The sequence below is a fragment of the Sciurus carolinensis genome, chromosome 12 (assembly GCF_902686445.1).
Source record: "Sciurus carolinensis chromosome 12, mSciCar1.2, whole genome shotgun sequence".
In the NCBI taxonomy this organism is placed as follows: domain Eukaryota; kingdom Metazoa; phylum Chordata; class Mammalia; order Rodentia; family Sciuridae; genus Sciurus; species Sciurus carolinensis.
In genome coordinates, this window is record NC_062224.1 from 21,435,856 (window position 1) to 21,452,980 (window position 17,125).

The 17,125-nt window shown below is 33.2% G+C and overlaps 1 protein-coding gene across 1 annotated transcript in view; it reads left to right on the forward strand.

Annotated features, from left to right (window-relative positions):
• Positions 1-17,125, forward strand: part of Arhgap21 (Rho GTPase activating protein 21) — a 135,032-nt gene that overhangs the window by 65,537 nt on the left and 52,370 nt on the right. Inside the window, 1 exon segment of the mRNA XM_047519838.1 lies at positions 1,632-1,656. Within this exon segment, the coding sequence (XP_047375794.1) occupies positions 1,632-1,656 (25 nt within the window).

The window sequence follows — 17,125 nt, forward strand, 5'->3', positions numbered from 1 at the left end:
CTGTTTTTAAAAACTAGTATCTAATTGTATCTGGAAACCATCTCTTTCATATTCTATTTTTGTTAACTACATCTTTCCAGTAAAATGTTTTACTCTTTTAAAAATCAGAATCGCTTTTAAGGATTATAAATAATTGTTAACTTAGAATTAGAATTTACTAGCATGGGTTTCCTAAAGTGTTGTAATACTGCTGTCTAAGAATCTTCTTCACCTTAAAAGATCTAAGGTAATATTATATATTAGGTTACATATCAGAGTACTTGATAATTATATTTTAGGGTTGAGTATTTTTGTCTTTTTATTTTGTTTTAAGTAAAAGCTTTGGGTCATGACAAATAGGTAGTTACAGTTTTTATAAGATAATTTTACCAAGTCTAGGTTAAAAGTATATTCATAATAGGAAATATTTCTAGAAATTTCAGTAGCAAAGTATAATTATTAATAGCATATCACTGGAGTCAAAAGAGCCTTGGTTTGAGTTCCATGTTTGTCTCTTTTTAACTCTGTATCCTTAAATAAGCATTCCTTCTCACTGGTTGTGTGATGATTAAATGATGTAGTATATACAAAACACTTAGAACAGGAATTGACATATAATAATTGCCCAGTAAATTTTAGCTATTCATGCTATTATTTTGAACAGATACTCTTGCAAATAGTTCTCAGTCTTACACATTTTTCATGAAAAATAAACCTTGAAATCTTGTTATTGTTGTTTTTTCAATGGTGATTGAACCAGGACCTTATGCATGCCAGGCAAGCATACGCTCACTCAGCTATGTCCCCAGCCCCAAAGGACTACGCTCACTCAGCTATGTCCCCAGCCCCAAAGGACTTTTTTCTTTAAAAAATGTAATATTGTATAGCTTTTAGAAAGCATGTAATTAATACAACAATGTCTTTATTATTCACTTAGTTGGCAGCATTACTAGTCTCAGAACAGAGCTTATAATCAAAAGAAGAAGAAAACAACATTTCAGCAGCCAAAGTAAAGGTCAAAAATTATGTAATAAATTATCAGCCCTTAATCAAATGTCTTGTTTTTCTTTCTGCAGTACATGGTAACTTCCATATGGTAGAGGCTCAGCAAGTGTTTGAATAAATAATTTTTTAACTAGTTTTTAAAGGTTGCTTTCCTAATTTCTCAGCTAGATGTAGGTAACAGGGCAGCAAAGCAGCAAAGAAGGAAACCAAGTAGGTAAACTACCAGATTGAGTACAAGAATTTAAATATGTAGCAACTTGGAACCAATTCATTTATGTAAACAGTTTTGGGTCCTGTAATAGCCTCTAAAGACACCACATTTAAATACAGGGTACAGTAGTAAGTAATGACCAGCCTTTTATCCCAGACTCCAGCTTCCTTTGTCCAACTGCTTAATTGGAGACTCCTCTTGAATATCTTCATTAGACATCTCACACTCAGCATGTCAAAAACTGAACTTCTCTTGTCCTTGATTGTCTTCATCTACAGTTTTCTCTTCTCTGTTTTGAAAACTACTTTTTCTGACAAAAGGCATTATTAATGAGATTATAATTGGGAGGTTAGTTTGGATTAAATTGAGCCTTACTATGATTTGACAAGAGTTTATAAATGTGCATTCATAAATGGCTATTTTTTTTATTTTGTAGGATGAAGAAAATGGAAACAGAGGAGGTATGCTATAAAAGCATTAATTTTCTCTGAATGTTTTTTTACCTATGTTGTTCTGTTTTTAAGTAATATTAACTGAGATAATGTAGTTTTTGAAGTTCAAATGTAGAGTTTTCAGATGTGAGAATCTTAGAAATTAAATAATTTTTTTACTGTAGACTTCAAAGTTTTAGGAATTCTGTTATTACAATTTGATAATTATTTTATTATTATATCATTATGATTCTCAGGAAGGTATCTGAGATTTTTATTTTAATTAATAACCTTTCTCAATTTAGTGATCCTTCTGGGAAAGAATGTTTTGTGTTTTATCACATAGGTTTATTGACTCAAATATTGAAAAGAAGAGGATTTGGAATCTTCTTGTAGTTAATCTTACTGTTCTTTTAAAAATTATTTAAGGAGCTTAAAAAGAGAATTATGCTGAGGATAGTATTATTTCTTAATAACATTTATTTTTATTGAATTTTAAATTTTAGATCAACTTTAGTTAAAAGCTTACATACAACAAAATGAACCCATTAAAAACTTTTCGTTTCCAGAAAAGTTTAGACTTGAGAAAGTTGCAAAAATAGTACAGAAAATTTCCAGATATCTTTCATTGAGCTTCCCCTGTGTTAAAAACTTACATAACCATGATACAATCAACAAAAGTAAGAAATTAGCATGGGTATGATATTATTGCTTTAACTTAAGATTTTATTTGGATTTTACCAGTTTTTTCACTAGTGTCTTTCTGTTCCAGATCCTACATTGCATTCATTTGCTATACCACCCCCTCTTAGTCTCCTCCAGTCTGTGACAGTTCCTTAATCTTTTTTTTTTTTTTTTTTAATTTTTAAAATTTTATGACCTTGACTTTTGAAAAGTACTGGTTGGTTTTTATTTTATAGAATATCCTTGAATTTGGATTTGTCTGATGTTTTCTCACTGTTAGTTCAAGTTTATGCATTTCTAGAAGGAATACCACATTTGTACCTATTTTAAGTGTACAGTTTGGTGAGTTTTAATAAATGTTCTATGAAACCACTGTCCCAATTGAGATACAATATCAAAAATAACCTTTCCATCATTCCATAAAGTTTCTTATACTCCTTTTTACTCTCCTGGCCCTAGACAATCACTAATCTGCTTTTTGTCACTATAGGATAGTTTTGCCTCTTTCAGAATTTCTTTATAAATGGATCAGTACAATATATTCTCTTTGTGTCTTTTGCCTAACATGCATATTTTTGAAGTTCACCATATTGCATGTATGAGTATTAGTAGTATTACCTTTTGTTGTTTGTGGTGGTGGTGAATTTTCTTTTTTATGTATTTAGCACAAATTGTTTATCCATCAGTGGACTTCTATAATATCCATAGCTTGTGAATCTGAATCAAGGTCTTGGAAAGGTTAGATTAGGTGTTAAAATAAAGAGGAAAATGGTTTCTTTCAGCACTACCAAAAGTAATCTGAGGATGTAAAACCAGGTAGGACCCTTTGTAGTTGTCATTTGTGCAAGATGGACCACTCCTCTCTGTCACTGTCTATCATGCACTAGGTTTAGGTTGAATTCCAAATACTATTTGGCATGGGTTATAAATAGGCTTTTGTGAGGAAAAAGAAAACTTACTATAAACCAGCTTTAGCAAGAGCACAGAGGATATGTGTCTGTCTTCCCAGCATCCTCCAGGCTGATAGTCTGATGCCAGGGCAACCACTGAACACACAACACCTAGAATTTTCTGCCTGCTGTGGCTTATACATACTGAATAAATATACAAAGATAAAGTCTTGAAACTATGCAGATCATCATGTATCTGACATAGCTTACTTAAGTGATTGAATTTAGTTAATTATTTGCTTTGACAGGAGAATAAATATTTGCAAAGGAAAACCAAAAGATCTTGGTCTAGCAAAAAGATTTGGAGAGGGATGATAAAGTGGGAACGAAGGGTATGATCTGCTGGGAAGATTATAATTTATTTATTTGTTAATTTATTCCTAATCTCATTCAAAAAAGATTTTGTGCCTACATGCAAGAATGCATTTATTATATAATAAAATAAATAAGGTTAAAAAAAGGGTTAGGGTTGAAAAATGAATTAACATTCAGGAGCTTTATTACACATAAATTTATGCACCTTTATTTATCACACATTAATTCATTCATAGATGGACTGTGAATTTGTTTTTGAGCTTTCCAGTGGCCAATTAGCATACAATTGAGGACTTAATCTGTACCTGACATTATAATACATGGTATTGTCCTGTTTCAAATCAGCTGTTCTATTCTAACTCTTTAAGTCTCTCTCTCTCTCTCTCTCTCTTTTTTTTTTTTTTTTTTTTTTTGCAGTGCTGGGGATTGAACCCAGGGCCTTGTGCTTGCAAGGCAAGCACTCTACCAACTGAGCTATATCCTCAGCCTAAGTCTCTCTTCTTTTAACTTCACCATCTTATTTGTGTTATTTTTAATCTCCTTCATCATTTAATTTTGTTTTAAAAATAATTCTGTCGTTTAAAAAATGGTTTGACTTATGTAGGGTCAAGAATTAGTAGATAAATGAAGAGTATATTTAGTATACTATGAGAGTAACTATGAAACCTTCATAGAAGAAGTTAACATCAAGGAAACTTATTTCATATTTCTGAACACTTTTAAAGAAATTCACATATAGGTCAAGGAGATCTTCAAGTTTTGAGGCCCTAAGCACTTTTTGGGAGTAACCATCACTTTTCACTTAGTTCGGAATTCCTGGAATGTTTCTTTTTTCTTTTTCTTTTTTGTTATTTACCATTATATATTTTTCAGTATAACAGAAATAGCACAATGTCTTGTACACAAGCTACTGAATGTTTTGGTAAAAGGATAATACTAAAAATAGATCACTGGAGATAAAACATTGTTTATGTTACATTATAACATATTACTTTTTTTTTGTTCTATTTAGTTATATGTGATAGCAGAAGATAATTTGATTCATTGTACACAAATGGAGTACACATTTTCATTTCTCTGGTTATACACATGGAAAGTTTCTTGAGTTTAAGTGCTAGGCCTACCTGATTGTGCCTTGTCCCTTCAGATGTAGGTTTGCTTTTGTCATCCTAAGTAGGGCCCCAGGCTAATTCACAAAGGCCTATTTAGCTTAACATAATAAACATACATCATTTCAACAAAACTGGTCAACCATTGTACGGTAGTCTATGTGGGGGAAAATTTCTTCTGTTTTCTATAATTATTTATAGATTTTTTTTTTTTGGAATACAGCCTATTTAGAGGTTGACTCAATAATTTATTAATTTAATTCAATGGAATTTAACCATTTTTGTTTTATAGTCTCATTTCCTTTAAAACATATTTCCAAGTCTATGGAGATTATGAAATCCTTTCATGTAGAGTTTTGTTTTAATATAATAGAATCCTAGCCTCCAGTGTAATGAACAGAGAGACAAAGCCTAGAAACACTGGAGCGAATATAATTGCCAGAATTTTATTCACACTTCTAAGAGATCTTGTTATCATGCCAAAATTCTGTTAAACAGTTGAAAGGTTTTGTTTTGGTATTCTTTTGACAATTTAATAAAATCTCATACCACTTAATTTTCTGATTATTTTACTTACTCAATTTTTCCATTGTGTAGTTTCTTATATCCTATATATGTGTATTTTTTATGTTTTCAAATTATTTTTCTTCTTTTGGTTAATTTCCTGTAACTATGAGAAAATAATATTGATAAGAAAAGGCCATTTTTAAGTAGAAAATTATTTTTCAGTTTTGATAAGTTACTTATTGATAATTGATATCTTTTAAACATCCTATTGTCTTTTAAAATCTCTAGAGAAAATATTCATGAGTAATCAAAATAAGAATAAGGTCTTTAGTTACTTTCTACTTATTCCATGAGTAAGCATTCTGTCCTAGTTTAATTGTAGGGACATTTCTACCGCTCTTAAATTTGTGCATCATTTTGTTAAAGAACTTAAAAATAACTTTTGATGTTAAAATTTTTATTCAAGCTGGTCGTAATTGCACATGCCTATAATCCCCCAGAGGTGTGCAGAAACTGAGGCAGCAGAATTGAACCTTCACAGGTTTGAGGCCAGCCTCAGCAACTTAGCAAGACTCTGGGCAACTTAGCAAGACTCTGTCTCAAAATAAAAAGGACTGGGGATGTAGGTCAGTGGAAAAGTACCCATGGGTTCAGTTCCTAGTACCAAAAAAAGAAAAAAAAAAAAAATTAAAACCTGTTAATAGTAGGGGGAAGAAAGCAAATGGGCATTATATAAATAGAAAATTAGTAAAAATTTGTATTGTGTTTGCAGTTGTTTCTGAGTGTATAGCTGGGTAGTCTCCACGGAAGTGTTTGACTGGTGACAAGAAATAGAAATTTATTCATGTAACCTAAGGACAGTTGTATTAAATTCTACAAAACAACTGAGTATCTCCATATTTAAAGACAGGAGCTATAGTATACCCAGGGTCTTGGAACTGGGACTTGGAAAGCAACTAAATGCTAAGTAACAATAACAACATCTTAAATTTGAGCTTTCAAAGCTCAAGCTCTGGTATTCTAAGGATGACTTAAAGGATGTTCACAAGTGAGTATCATGAATTGACCTCTGTATGAGATACAACCCTCACTATACCTTCTCTTTGACTTCTCTCTCATAATACTTCCCCAAATCCCTGAGAGAGAAGTCTAACTGACCCAGTTTACTATTTAATGTCAGTAATATTACAGCCCCCATGTTCAGAGATAAAATGTTCTTCAGTTTGCTTATTAGAAAAATTTTGTAAAACAGTTATTATAGTATACTTTATGCCACTGATTTCAGTTAATATATTGAAAACCTGTTCTTTCAGAATACTATAGTACTAAAATACAAACTTGAAAATTTTGTTGCAGGAAGGTTTGTTGTGGGCAGGTTTGTAGTGTAAGGTTTAGTGGTGAGATATAACTATTTGAGTTTCTCTGGTAGTTAGGTAAATACACTAACTGGTTATATATTTTTATTTTAATGCTGCTCAGTAGAACAACTATAGGTATTTTAATAGGATTTAGGGTATTTTAGGAAGTAGGAAGGATGATGATGATGACGATGAGGACAGTGGCAGTGATAATCTGTCGTAATGACTTGTTACCTGCTATTCTCAGACTGCACAAAAGAAGTCGTTGACTTCCCACAACTGCTTTCTACAGTGGATCTGATGATCACCTTCTGTGTTTTAGAGGATGAAACAGAGGCATAGAATGTTTAAATAACTAGCAAGAAGTGGAGCTTGGACTAAACCTCAGGCAGTCTTGTTCTGGGTTTTCCTCTCTAATTCCTACTGTAGCCTGTCAGTAAGACCCTTATGCTTACATAATTCATTCTTGGAAATGTATAAGAAAGAGGGTTTTTTTTTCTCTTTAAAGGTAAACAATATTAAAAGATCTATAGTTCCAATTTTGGCTAACATAACTAATATTTCATAATTATCTTTAATTTTTCTTCTTTATCTTCAGTTTGACATGTATTATTGGCTTAAGTTTGTTGAGCTTTTAGCTCAGAATACAGCATACAGTTTTAAATATCCCAAATTGCTTTCAGTTTTTAGTTTGTAGTTATATTTTTGATACCTATACATTTTATGGCTGGTAACACATTTATTTTTTCACTTTTATGAAAAGATGAGAGCAGTCCTAGGTATTTACCTAAAATAAACAAAACATACATCCTCAAAAATATTTGCATAGAAATGTTCATAACCTCTGTATTCAAAAGAAATAAACACTGGATTCAACCCAACATTCATTAATATATAAATAGGTAAATTGTGGTATATCTGTATAATGGGATACGTACACAGCCACATGGATGAATCTAAAGAACATTTTTTATTGAGGTAAAATTAACATAAAATTCAACATTTTAAAGTGAATAATTCAGTGACAATACAGAATTTGCATGAAATGTTGTACATTCACCATTCCTGCTTAGTTCCAAAATATTTTCATTACTCCAAAAGGAAACTATGCTCTTCCTCCTTGAAGTTCATGACAATCACCAATGTTTTGTCCCTGTTAATTTACCTATTCTGATTATTTCATATAACTGGAGTCATATAATATATACCCTTTTCCAAGGCTTCTTTCACTTAGTGTAATGTTTTAAAGGTTCATCTGTGTGTAGTATGTAGCAATACTTTGCTCCTTTTTGTGGCTGAATAATAATCACATTGTATGTGCACACCACAGTTTGTTTATGTATTCTTTCATTCCTGGACATTTGGGCTATTTCCATCTTTTGGCTGTTCTTACTAGTTCTTCCATGAACACAGACATACAAGCATTTGAGTCTTTTGTTTTCTGTTCTTTTGAGTGTATACTTAGCAGTGTAAATGTCTGGGTCATATGGTATTCTGTTTAACATTCTTGAGAAACTGCCAGACTGTTTACCACTACAATCCCATCAGCAATGCATGAAGGTCTTGTTTTTTGCAATCCTTACCAACATGTTTCATGTTGTATTATAGTTAACCTAGTAAGTATGCAATGATATCTCATGTAATTATGATTTGTGTTTCTTTAATGACTAATGATTTGGGGCATCATTTCATATGCTTGTTGGCCATTTGTATATCTTCTTTGGGCAAATCCCCTTTTAAATTTTTTATTATTTATTAATTTTGTTTTACTTTTTATTTTATTTTATTTTTTTGCAGTGCTGGTTGGAGAACCCAGGGCCTCAAAAATGGTTTGACAAGTGCTGTACTACTGAGCTACACCCCTGACCCTATTGCCCATTTTTAAAGTGGGATCATTGTCCTTTTGGTGTTGAGTTTTAAGGGTTCTTGATATATTCTGGTTAGTAGATTCTTATCAGATATATACTTTGTATATATTTTCTCCTCTGTAGGTTGTCTTTATTTTCTCTATAGTGCCTTTGATGGACAAAAACTTTTAATTTTGATGGTATCCATTTTATGTGCTTTTTCTTTGGTTGCACATGTGTTTGCAGTCAAAAAACATTTTGACGAGTGAAAGAAGTCAAGCACAAAAGAGTACATACTGTCTGATTCCATTTATTTATATGAAATTCTAGGAAAGACAAATCTAAACAATACTACTTAATGTAGTGTGGTTGTCTGAACTGACTGGGAAGGAACACAAGGAAATTTTTGACATGATGAAAACGGCCAGGTCTTGATTATAGTGGTGGTTACATAGGTATATACATTTGTCAAGACTTTTTGAACTGTGTACTTAAGTGTGTTTTATCACATATTAGCTCTAAATAAAGCTAAAAACCCAAAAGTATATGTATAATTTATTCATATATTATAGATGTGCATACAGTAATATTTAGGAATTTCTGCCAGTTTTCCAAAGTGTGTTTCATTTTATATGCTCACCAACAGAATATGAATGTTCCATTTGCCCTTTATTCTCTTTAACATTTGCTATTTGTCAATCCTTTTTTAGTCATCCCCATGGGTGTATGGTGGTATAGATTGTAGCTTTAATTTTGATACTCCTGAAGATAAATGACTGTGCATTCTATTATTGATTTAAATAATTCTATTTACTTATTCTATTTAAATAGAAATTTAATTATTCTATTTAAATGTTCTGAATAAGGACTTCGTTATTATATATGCATAGCAGATGTCCAGTCTGTGACTTGCCTTTCAATTTCTTCCTTTTTTTTTTTAATTTTAATTTTTTGGTAAAGGGGATTGAACCCAGGGGCACTTCACTACCGACCTACATTTCCAGCCCTTTTTGCTTTTTATTTTGAGGCAGGGTCTCCCTAAGTAGCTCAGACTGGCCTCAAACTTGTGAACCTTCTGCCTCAACTTCTTGAGTTGCTGAGTTAAACAGATGTGCACCAGTTGAATTGCTTTTCAATTCCTTATTTGTGATTTTGATAAAGAGAATTTCCTATTTTAATGTAGTCTAATGATTGATATTTTCTTCTGTGGTTAATACTTTATGAGTCCTATTTAAGAAATTTTTATTTTACTCTTCATAGAAGTTCCCCAAACTTTGTTCTTGGTCTGTTGGTCATCTTCTTTGCACCAAGACAGTACTATCTGAATTACTGCAGCTTTATGATAAGGTTTGCTATTGGGCAGAGTAAGTCTTCCAATTATTTTTCAAGGTTACCTGGGGTATATGAAGCTTTCAGAACAGTTGAAGGGGTATGGGGTGGGGGAGTTTGGATTACCTGGGCTATATTTTTCCATTTGTAGTATAAAAATGAGGTTTTCAGTTTCTGCACCTAACAATAACAACAACAATAATGACAACAACAAAATCCTGCTGGAATTTTGATTTTGTATTGTTTATAGTATTTTAAAATACTTGAAATATTGAATTTTCCAGTCTGTGAATTTGGTATAGCTCTCCCAAGAATTAGTCTGCTACTTTTAGGATAATCCTTTGGTTTTGCTTTCTTAATCTCTTAATATAGTGGATTATGTTGGTTAGTTTTCAAATGTTAAACCAACCTTGCATTACTGGATTAAGCCAAGCTTGTTCATGATATATGATGTTTTTATGTATTACCAGGTTTGATTTTCTCTTTTGTTTAGGATCTTTGCATCTCTGTTCAATGGTTGCCCTCACCTAGAAGTCTTTGGGCCTTGACCTTTGTGATAATTGCTGTATGAGCTTGTGTCCACTGATAGCAGGCACCAAGAAGAAGCAGTTGTCAAGAAAGGATGATATAGCAAAAAGATTTATTGGGAGAAATGCTTATAAAAGGATAAGGATAAGGAAATGATAAAAGAATGAGGATATGATACTGATCTAACCCCTGTGAGAGAAGGGAGGAAGTCTCTGCGTGGCCAGTGGGGGAGTCCTCAGTCAGACTCTTATAGAGGAATCCTGCTTTGGGCAGGAATGAAGAACTGTGACCATGGTGAGAGCATGGACTGGTTGATACAAAGGCTGGCAGCTGGGTCTGTCAATCACAATCTGCTTTAAAAAATATATATATATCTGCTTTTTAAGATTTTTCTCTGGTGTTCAGCCTTCCCATGGTAATGAGTATAGGTGAGGATTTCTTCCTATCTTTCGTTGGGATTCATTGAGCTTCTTGTGACTGTGGATGGATGTTCTTTCATCAGTTCTAGAACATTTTCAGCCAGTTTCTCTTCATATATTGCCATTATCTGTATCCTAATGGTCTCTTTTCATTTTTTCTGGGACCCCAATTAAACATATGTTTACATATTTTTGCTTGGAAGAGAGAGATGTTTAGGGAAAAGGTGATAACTGTTCTCAAATGTTTGAAGGGATACTTTGTACAAAAATGCAGTAGATTGTTTAATGTTTCACCATTAGTAAAAGATGCAGACAGACATTTTCCTTAATTCTACAATGGAAATTTCCTGCTCCTATTTTGGAGTCAATGTAATGATTATTCATGTATGTCATAAATAAGTTGAGCATTCTTGCTTCTTAATTTACCTTTTTAAGGAGATAGTGGCACTGACACAAATCTGATATAAAGAACTAATTATCTGATATAAAGAACTAAGGCAAAAATTGGTTATTAAAATATATAAAGTAAAAATTTTCTGTATACTTACATAGTTCAGTCTTCCCTTTTCTCTCCTTCCTTCCCCTTCCCTCCTCTCCCCAGACAGAGTCTGCTAGCAGTTGCTCAGACTGATCTTTAACTCCTGGGCTCAGGTGATCCTCTTGATCATGGGCCTGGACCTACAGGCCCATGCTACTGTATGCAGCATTCACTGTATTAGTGAAAAATAGTTTTTATGTATTACTTTCAGAACAAAGATCATTAGGGACAGATCTTTTATGGCTGAATTTTTAGTGTCTAATAAGTACCTGGTCCACAGATGAGCTCTAATGTTTGTGGAGTGGGTGTGTTGAATAAAGGGAAGTGCACTGTGATAGCTGCTGTGCTGGCTGCCACCTTTCCTTGCATGTTCCTCATTGACCGTAATCAGAGCCCAAGTCTGTTTCAGCTACTGAGAAAGAAAACCTTTTCTTTTCTGCCTTGCCACTTTTGTTACCCTTTTTTCTCATCAGTACTCCTAACACAAGTGTGACAGTTCTTTTTATTTAGAAATCACAAACTAGAACAATAATATCAAAAATATGGAAGCTATAGGCCTACAGAGGAATTTAGACATCCTCTTTCTAAAGTTACTTTGTAAGGTGGTTAAGTTAAATGAAAGACTTAAAAAACAAACTCTCTTTACTTTGAAAGTCCCAGGAAACCATAATTATAGTAATCTATAATGAAGGGAATTCAGTTGGATTAAAGTAGATATTGCTAGAAATCCTTTTATTAGGAGTAGAGTTTAAGACTTTGAGAAACACACCACATGTAATGAGTCAAAAAATAAATGCAATTTTCAAAAAAGTCTCTATTAAGGGTTCTAAAAGCTTTACAAAGCATGAAATCTAGGATTTCAGAGAGCTAATTGGAGATACTGAACAGATAGGACTATAAAGGTAAAAATGTCAAGACAAGTATATGGTTAGGGTATTTATATTCTCTGGAATATTAATCTCTCTTCTGGAAATAAGTTCTCTGTGGAAATGTTGGCCAGAGACAGCTTTGTAATTAGGTGATTTTGAGCTGTCTTTTCCTAGCTGCTCCTTAATTTGTGACCTTGATCATAGATACCACCTGGCTGGATAGTTGGGATTTTCATTTCTGATTGCTCTATAGCTAATCTACATTGAGAGTATGGCAATTCATAAATTCAGTTAATAAAAAGTTAATTGCAGTAGTTAACAGTCCCTGCTTTCGATGTTTAAAAGAAATTTTTAATCTTTGGTATAAAAAACAGAACAAAAATATTTGCATATAAATGCTGAATACATTGAATTGAAAAATATTCTTCTTATTGTTTATTTACTCACTTAGCAAACATCTGTTGAGTCACTATCATAAGCCAGCCACTAAACTAATTGCTGGGAAGGAAGCAACATGGCCTCTGACCTCACTTCCTTCAGTGTTGTTCAAATATCACCTGTTCCAGAGGACTTCCCTGGCTATTTCATATAGCAGCCCTACCTTTCACTCTCACTCTGTTTATTGTTCTCCATAACATCACTATCTCTCAAACTAATTATATTATAATTAATTATATTGCTTTAACAGAGTGACTCAGACCAGACTGGAAAAAAGGCACATTGGTAAAGTTACTGAGAATAGTTCGAGTACAGTGGACAGAAGTGATGGGGAAAGCAAACTTGAGGATGGGGGTGGTGTGGGTGATGATTTTTTCCTCCCCAGGGGATATTTGTTAATATCTGAGGAACCCTGCAATAGAGGTAGGTGAAGATAAGTGAATGTAGACTGCATTTGTAGGAAGTATGAAAATGAAGTGATGGCAATGAAAGCAGTGTGGAAATGTGGGAAGAACTTTTGTTTTTAAGTTTTGAAAACTATGTCCGTAAGAGATTTTGAGAGAATCCAGGCACTGTGGTGCACACCTGTAATTCCAGTGGCTTGGGAGGCTGAGGCAGGAAGATTTCGAGTTTAAAGCCAGCCTCATAACTTCAGGGAGACCTTGTCTAGATAAAAAGGGCTGCGGATGTGGCTCAGTGGTTAAGTACCCCTGGGTTTAAATTCCTGGTTGCCCCTTTGCCCCCCAAAATAAAAAGATTTTGAGAGAAGTCTTGGGGATTGACTGAAGTTTTATAAACAACCAGAGAGAGAATTATGGGAGCAAAGTTCTGGAGAAGGCTTATGACTAAATCCTTACCTGTGATAGGACAAAGTGGAAGAAAATTGAGAATAGAGCAACTGTAAATGAATTGAGATAGAGTGAAGTAGGAGATAAAGATATCCAAAGAGTATGAGGAAATCAGAATGGGACAAGTTGGCATATGGTTGGAATTCTCCACAGTTAGAAATTGGCAAATTGAATATTTGAAAGGTCAAGGGGAACAGGAAGTTGAGATTCCAGGTGAATTTTGATTCATGGGTAATCTTAGAAAGAAAGTGATTGGCAGGAGGTGGGACTAATAGTCTTAAAAAATACAGCACAAAGTTTGAAGAGCAAGTTTGATTGGTTAGGATTAAGAGATGGTAAAGTCAAAAATGGAAAGACAGTTGATTGTGGTTAGAGCACTGTAACAAATTTCTCTGGAGAAATTTAAATCTAGTATAAAAGAAATAACAGGACTATATATCTAGAAATTATGCATGATTTGTGAAATTCCTAAAATTTTGAGAAACAACAGTGCTGCATAAACTTCAGATGCTCCAGAAGGCAAATCTCAGGACTGTTGGGTTTATTTAGGAGAATCAGTGCCTGGCTCAGAGTAAGAGCTCAGTAAATATTTGTTGATGAGTAGCATGCTTCTGTAGTCTTGCTTTGTTATACTGCCAGAAAGTTTTGATTCACGTCTGACACCTAGTGGTATGGCACTTAAACTACTATTGAATGGCAGCATGTCCCCTTATGTGGGAAATATTATAGGTCAACTGTAGTATAATAGTTTTGTTTCTGAAACAAATCTCTGAAATGCTTTTGGACAGTTTTACTGTTGACATTTACCAAGGTGATAATTTGAATCAGCGAATATTTGAGTATCTACTATATGCCAAGCCCTGTTGTATGCTGGAGATTTTCTTGTAACATATATTCTCTTGCTTATATAAATAAACTCAGTGAATTTGAATGCACAGAGTAGTTTGACTGGGAATTAGCTTGTTCAGAAACTTTATTTAGGGCTTTGTTGTGATTTTACATCTGAAATATTTGCTTTGGGTGCTGTCATTTCTGTCATGACACTGCTTTCATTAATGTTGAGTAGGCATTTAGGAAGATGAAAGTAGAAAGATTGGGTATGTTGTCAGCTTATATTAGAAACCTACGTTATGCAGAATACTACATACTATAGAGAACCATTGAAGCATTTGTTGTTTTCCTTTAATAAACTAAATTTTTATCTCGTGAATCTTACTGAAATAAAGTATTTGTAAATGAATTGACATATGATCTGGGATTTGCTTTTTAAAATGATTTAGAAAAAAAGTGGATAGGTTTTAATGAAACAAAACTGACAGGTTTTTCAAAATCATTTAAAATGGATTCATGACTTTATCCTATTGTCTTTTCTATTTTTGTGTATGCTGAACGTTTTCCACAATAAAACATTTTTAAAAATTAGGTATAGGTTGAAAGAACGTTTAACATCAGAACTTTTTGCTTCTAATTATAACTTAGTACCTATTGATCAACCTTTCCTTATCCTTACCTCTCCCTTTATTCTGAGCCTCTAGTAGTCACCATTTTACTAACAACTTATGCAGGATCAATGTTTGCAGATTCCACTTATGAGGGAGATCATACAATACTTGTCTTTCTATGCTGGTTTATTTCAGTTAACATAATAATCTTTAGTTCATGTTGTTGCTGATGAGAAGATTTCATTCTTTTTATGGCCAACAATATTTCATTGTGTGTATGTACGACACACTTTTTATCTATTTATCAGCTGATGGACATTTTGGTTGTTTCCACTTCTTGGCTATTGTGAATAGTGCCACAGTGAACATGAGAATGCAGATGTCTCTTTGACTGATTTCCTTTCCTTTGGATATATACATGCTAGTGGGATTGCTGGATTATATGGTGATTCTATTTTTAATTTTTCAAAGAATTTCCATGTGGTTTTTCCTATGGCTGTACCAATTTGCATTTCCATCAGCATCGCACAAGGGTTCCCTTTTTTCTAGGTTTATGCCAGCACTTGGACTTTAGTCTTTTTTATAGTAGTCAATTACTGGGGTGAGATGATAGTTCATTGTGGTTTTGATTTGCATTTCTCTGATAATTAGTGATATTGAACATGTTTTTCCTATACCTATTGGACATCTGTATGTCTTGTTTTGAGAAATGTCCGTTTAGCCTTATTGCCTAATTTCTTAATATTTTTTTTTTTTTGGCTGTTGAGTGTTTAAGTCCTTCATATGTTCTAGATATCAATCCCTTGTCATATGTATAGTTTGCAAATGTTTCCCCTTATGCTGTGTTGTCTCTTCAATCTGATAATTATTTCCTTTACTATGCAGAAGCTTTTCAGTGTGATGTCCTTTCTTCAATGCATGTTCTTAGTGACTTTGTTGAAAATCATTTGACCACAGATGCAGGGATTTCCTTCTAGTTTCTGTTCTGTTCCATTGATTTGTATGTCTGTTTTTATGCCAACACCATACTGTTTTACGTAGCATATTTTAAATTCAGGTAGTGTAATGCTTTCTACTTTGTTTTTTCTCAACATAGCCTTGTCTATTTGTAGTTTGTAGTCTTTTTGTAGTTCCATAAAAATTTAAGGGTTGTTTTTTTTCTGGTTATGTGAAGAATGTCATTGTATTTTCATAAGGATTGCGTTGAATCAGATTGCTTTGGATAGTATGGACATTTTAATAGTATTTATCCCTCCAATCCATAAACATGGGATATATTTCCATTTATATGGAAATCTTTCAATTACAATTTGACTTTTAGATGCCTTTTCTTTCTTTCTCTTGCCTGATTGCCTTGACTAGGACTTCTGTCATTATGTTGAATAAAACTGGGCATCCATGTTAAAGTTTTTGCTTTCATTCAGTATAATTTTAGCAGTTAGCTTAATAAATGCTAATTTTTTTGAGGTATGTTTTTCTGTACCTGATTTGCTCAGCATTTTTATCATGAAGGGATGTTGAATTTTATCAAAGCCTTTTCTGAATCTGTTGAGATGATCATATAGTTTTTGTCCTTCATTCTCTTGATGTGGTTACAATTTATCCACTGGGCTATGAAGAACCATCCTTGCATACTTGGGATGAATCCAACTTGATCATGATGAGTAATATTTTTAATTTGCTGTTGAATTCTGTTTGCTAGTATTTTGTGGAGGATTTTGGCATCTCTGTTCATCAAGCATATTGGCATGTAGTTTAACTTACTTTCTCTTGTCGTTGTGCCCTTGTTTGGTTTTATTATCAGGGTAATGCTGGCTTCGTAGGATATGTTTGGAATACTTTTTATTAGTCTATTTAGGTTTTCTGTTTTTTTCTTTTGGGGTGTGTGTATCAGGGATTGAACCCAGGGGCATTTGACCACCGAGCCACATCCCCAGCCCTCTTTTGTATTTGATTTAGAGACAGGGTCTCACTGAGTTGCTTATTAGCACCTTGCTTTTGCTAAGGCTGGCTTTGAACTCAGCCTCCTGGGTTGCTGGGATTCCAGGAGTGCACCATCACACCCAGCTGTTTTTCTGTTTTTTAAATTCAGGCTTTTTTGATTTTTAAAAAATTTTCATTGATGCACTATAATTATACATAATAGTGGGTCTCATTATGTCATATTTGAACATGCACACAGTTTGCTCAGTTTCCTTCCCATTATGATTCAATTTTGATAAGGTATATGTATCCAGGACGTTTATCCATTTCTTGTAGGTTATCAAATTTATTGGTAGATAGATAGTTGTTCATAATAATCTCTAATTATTCTTTTT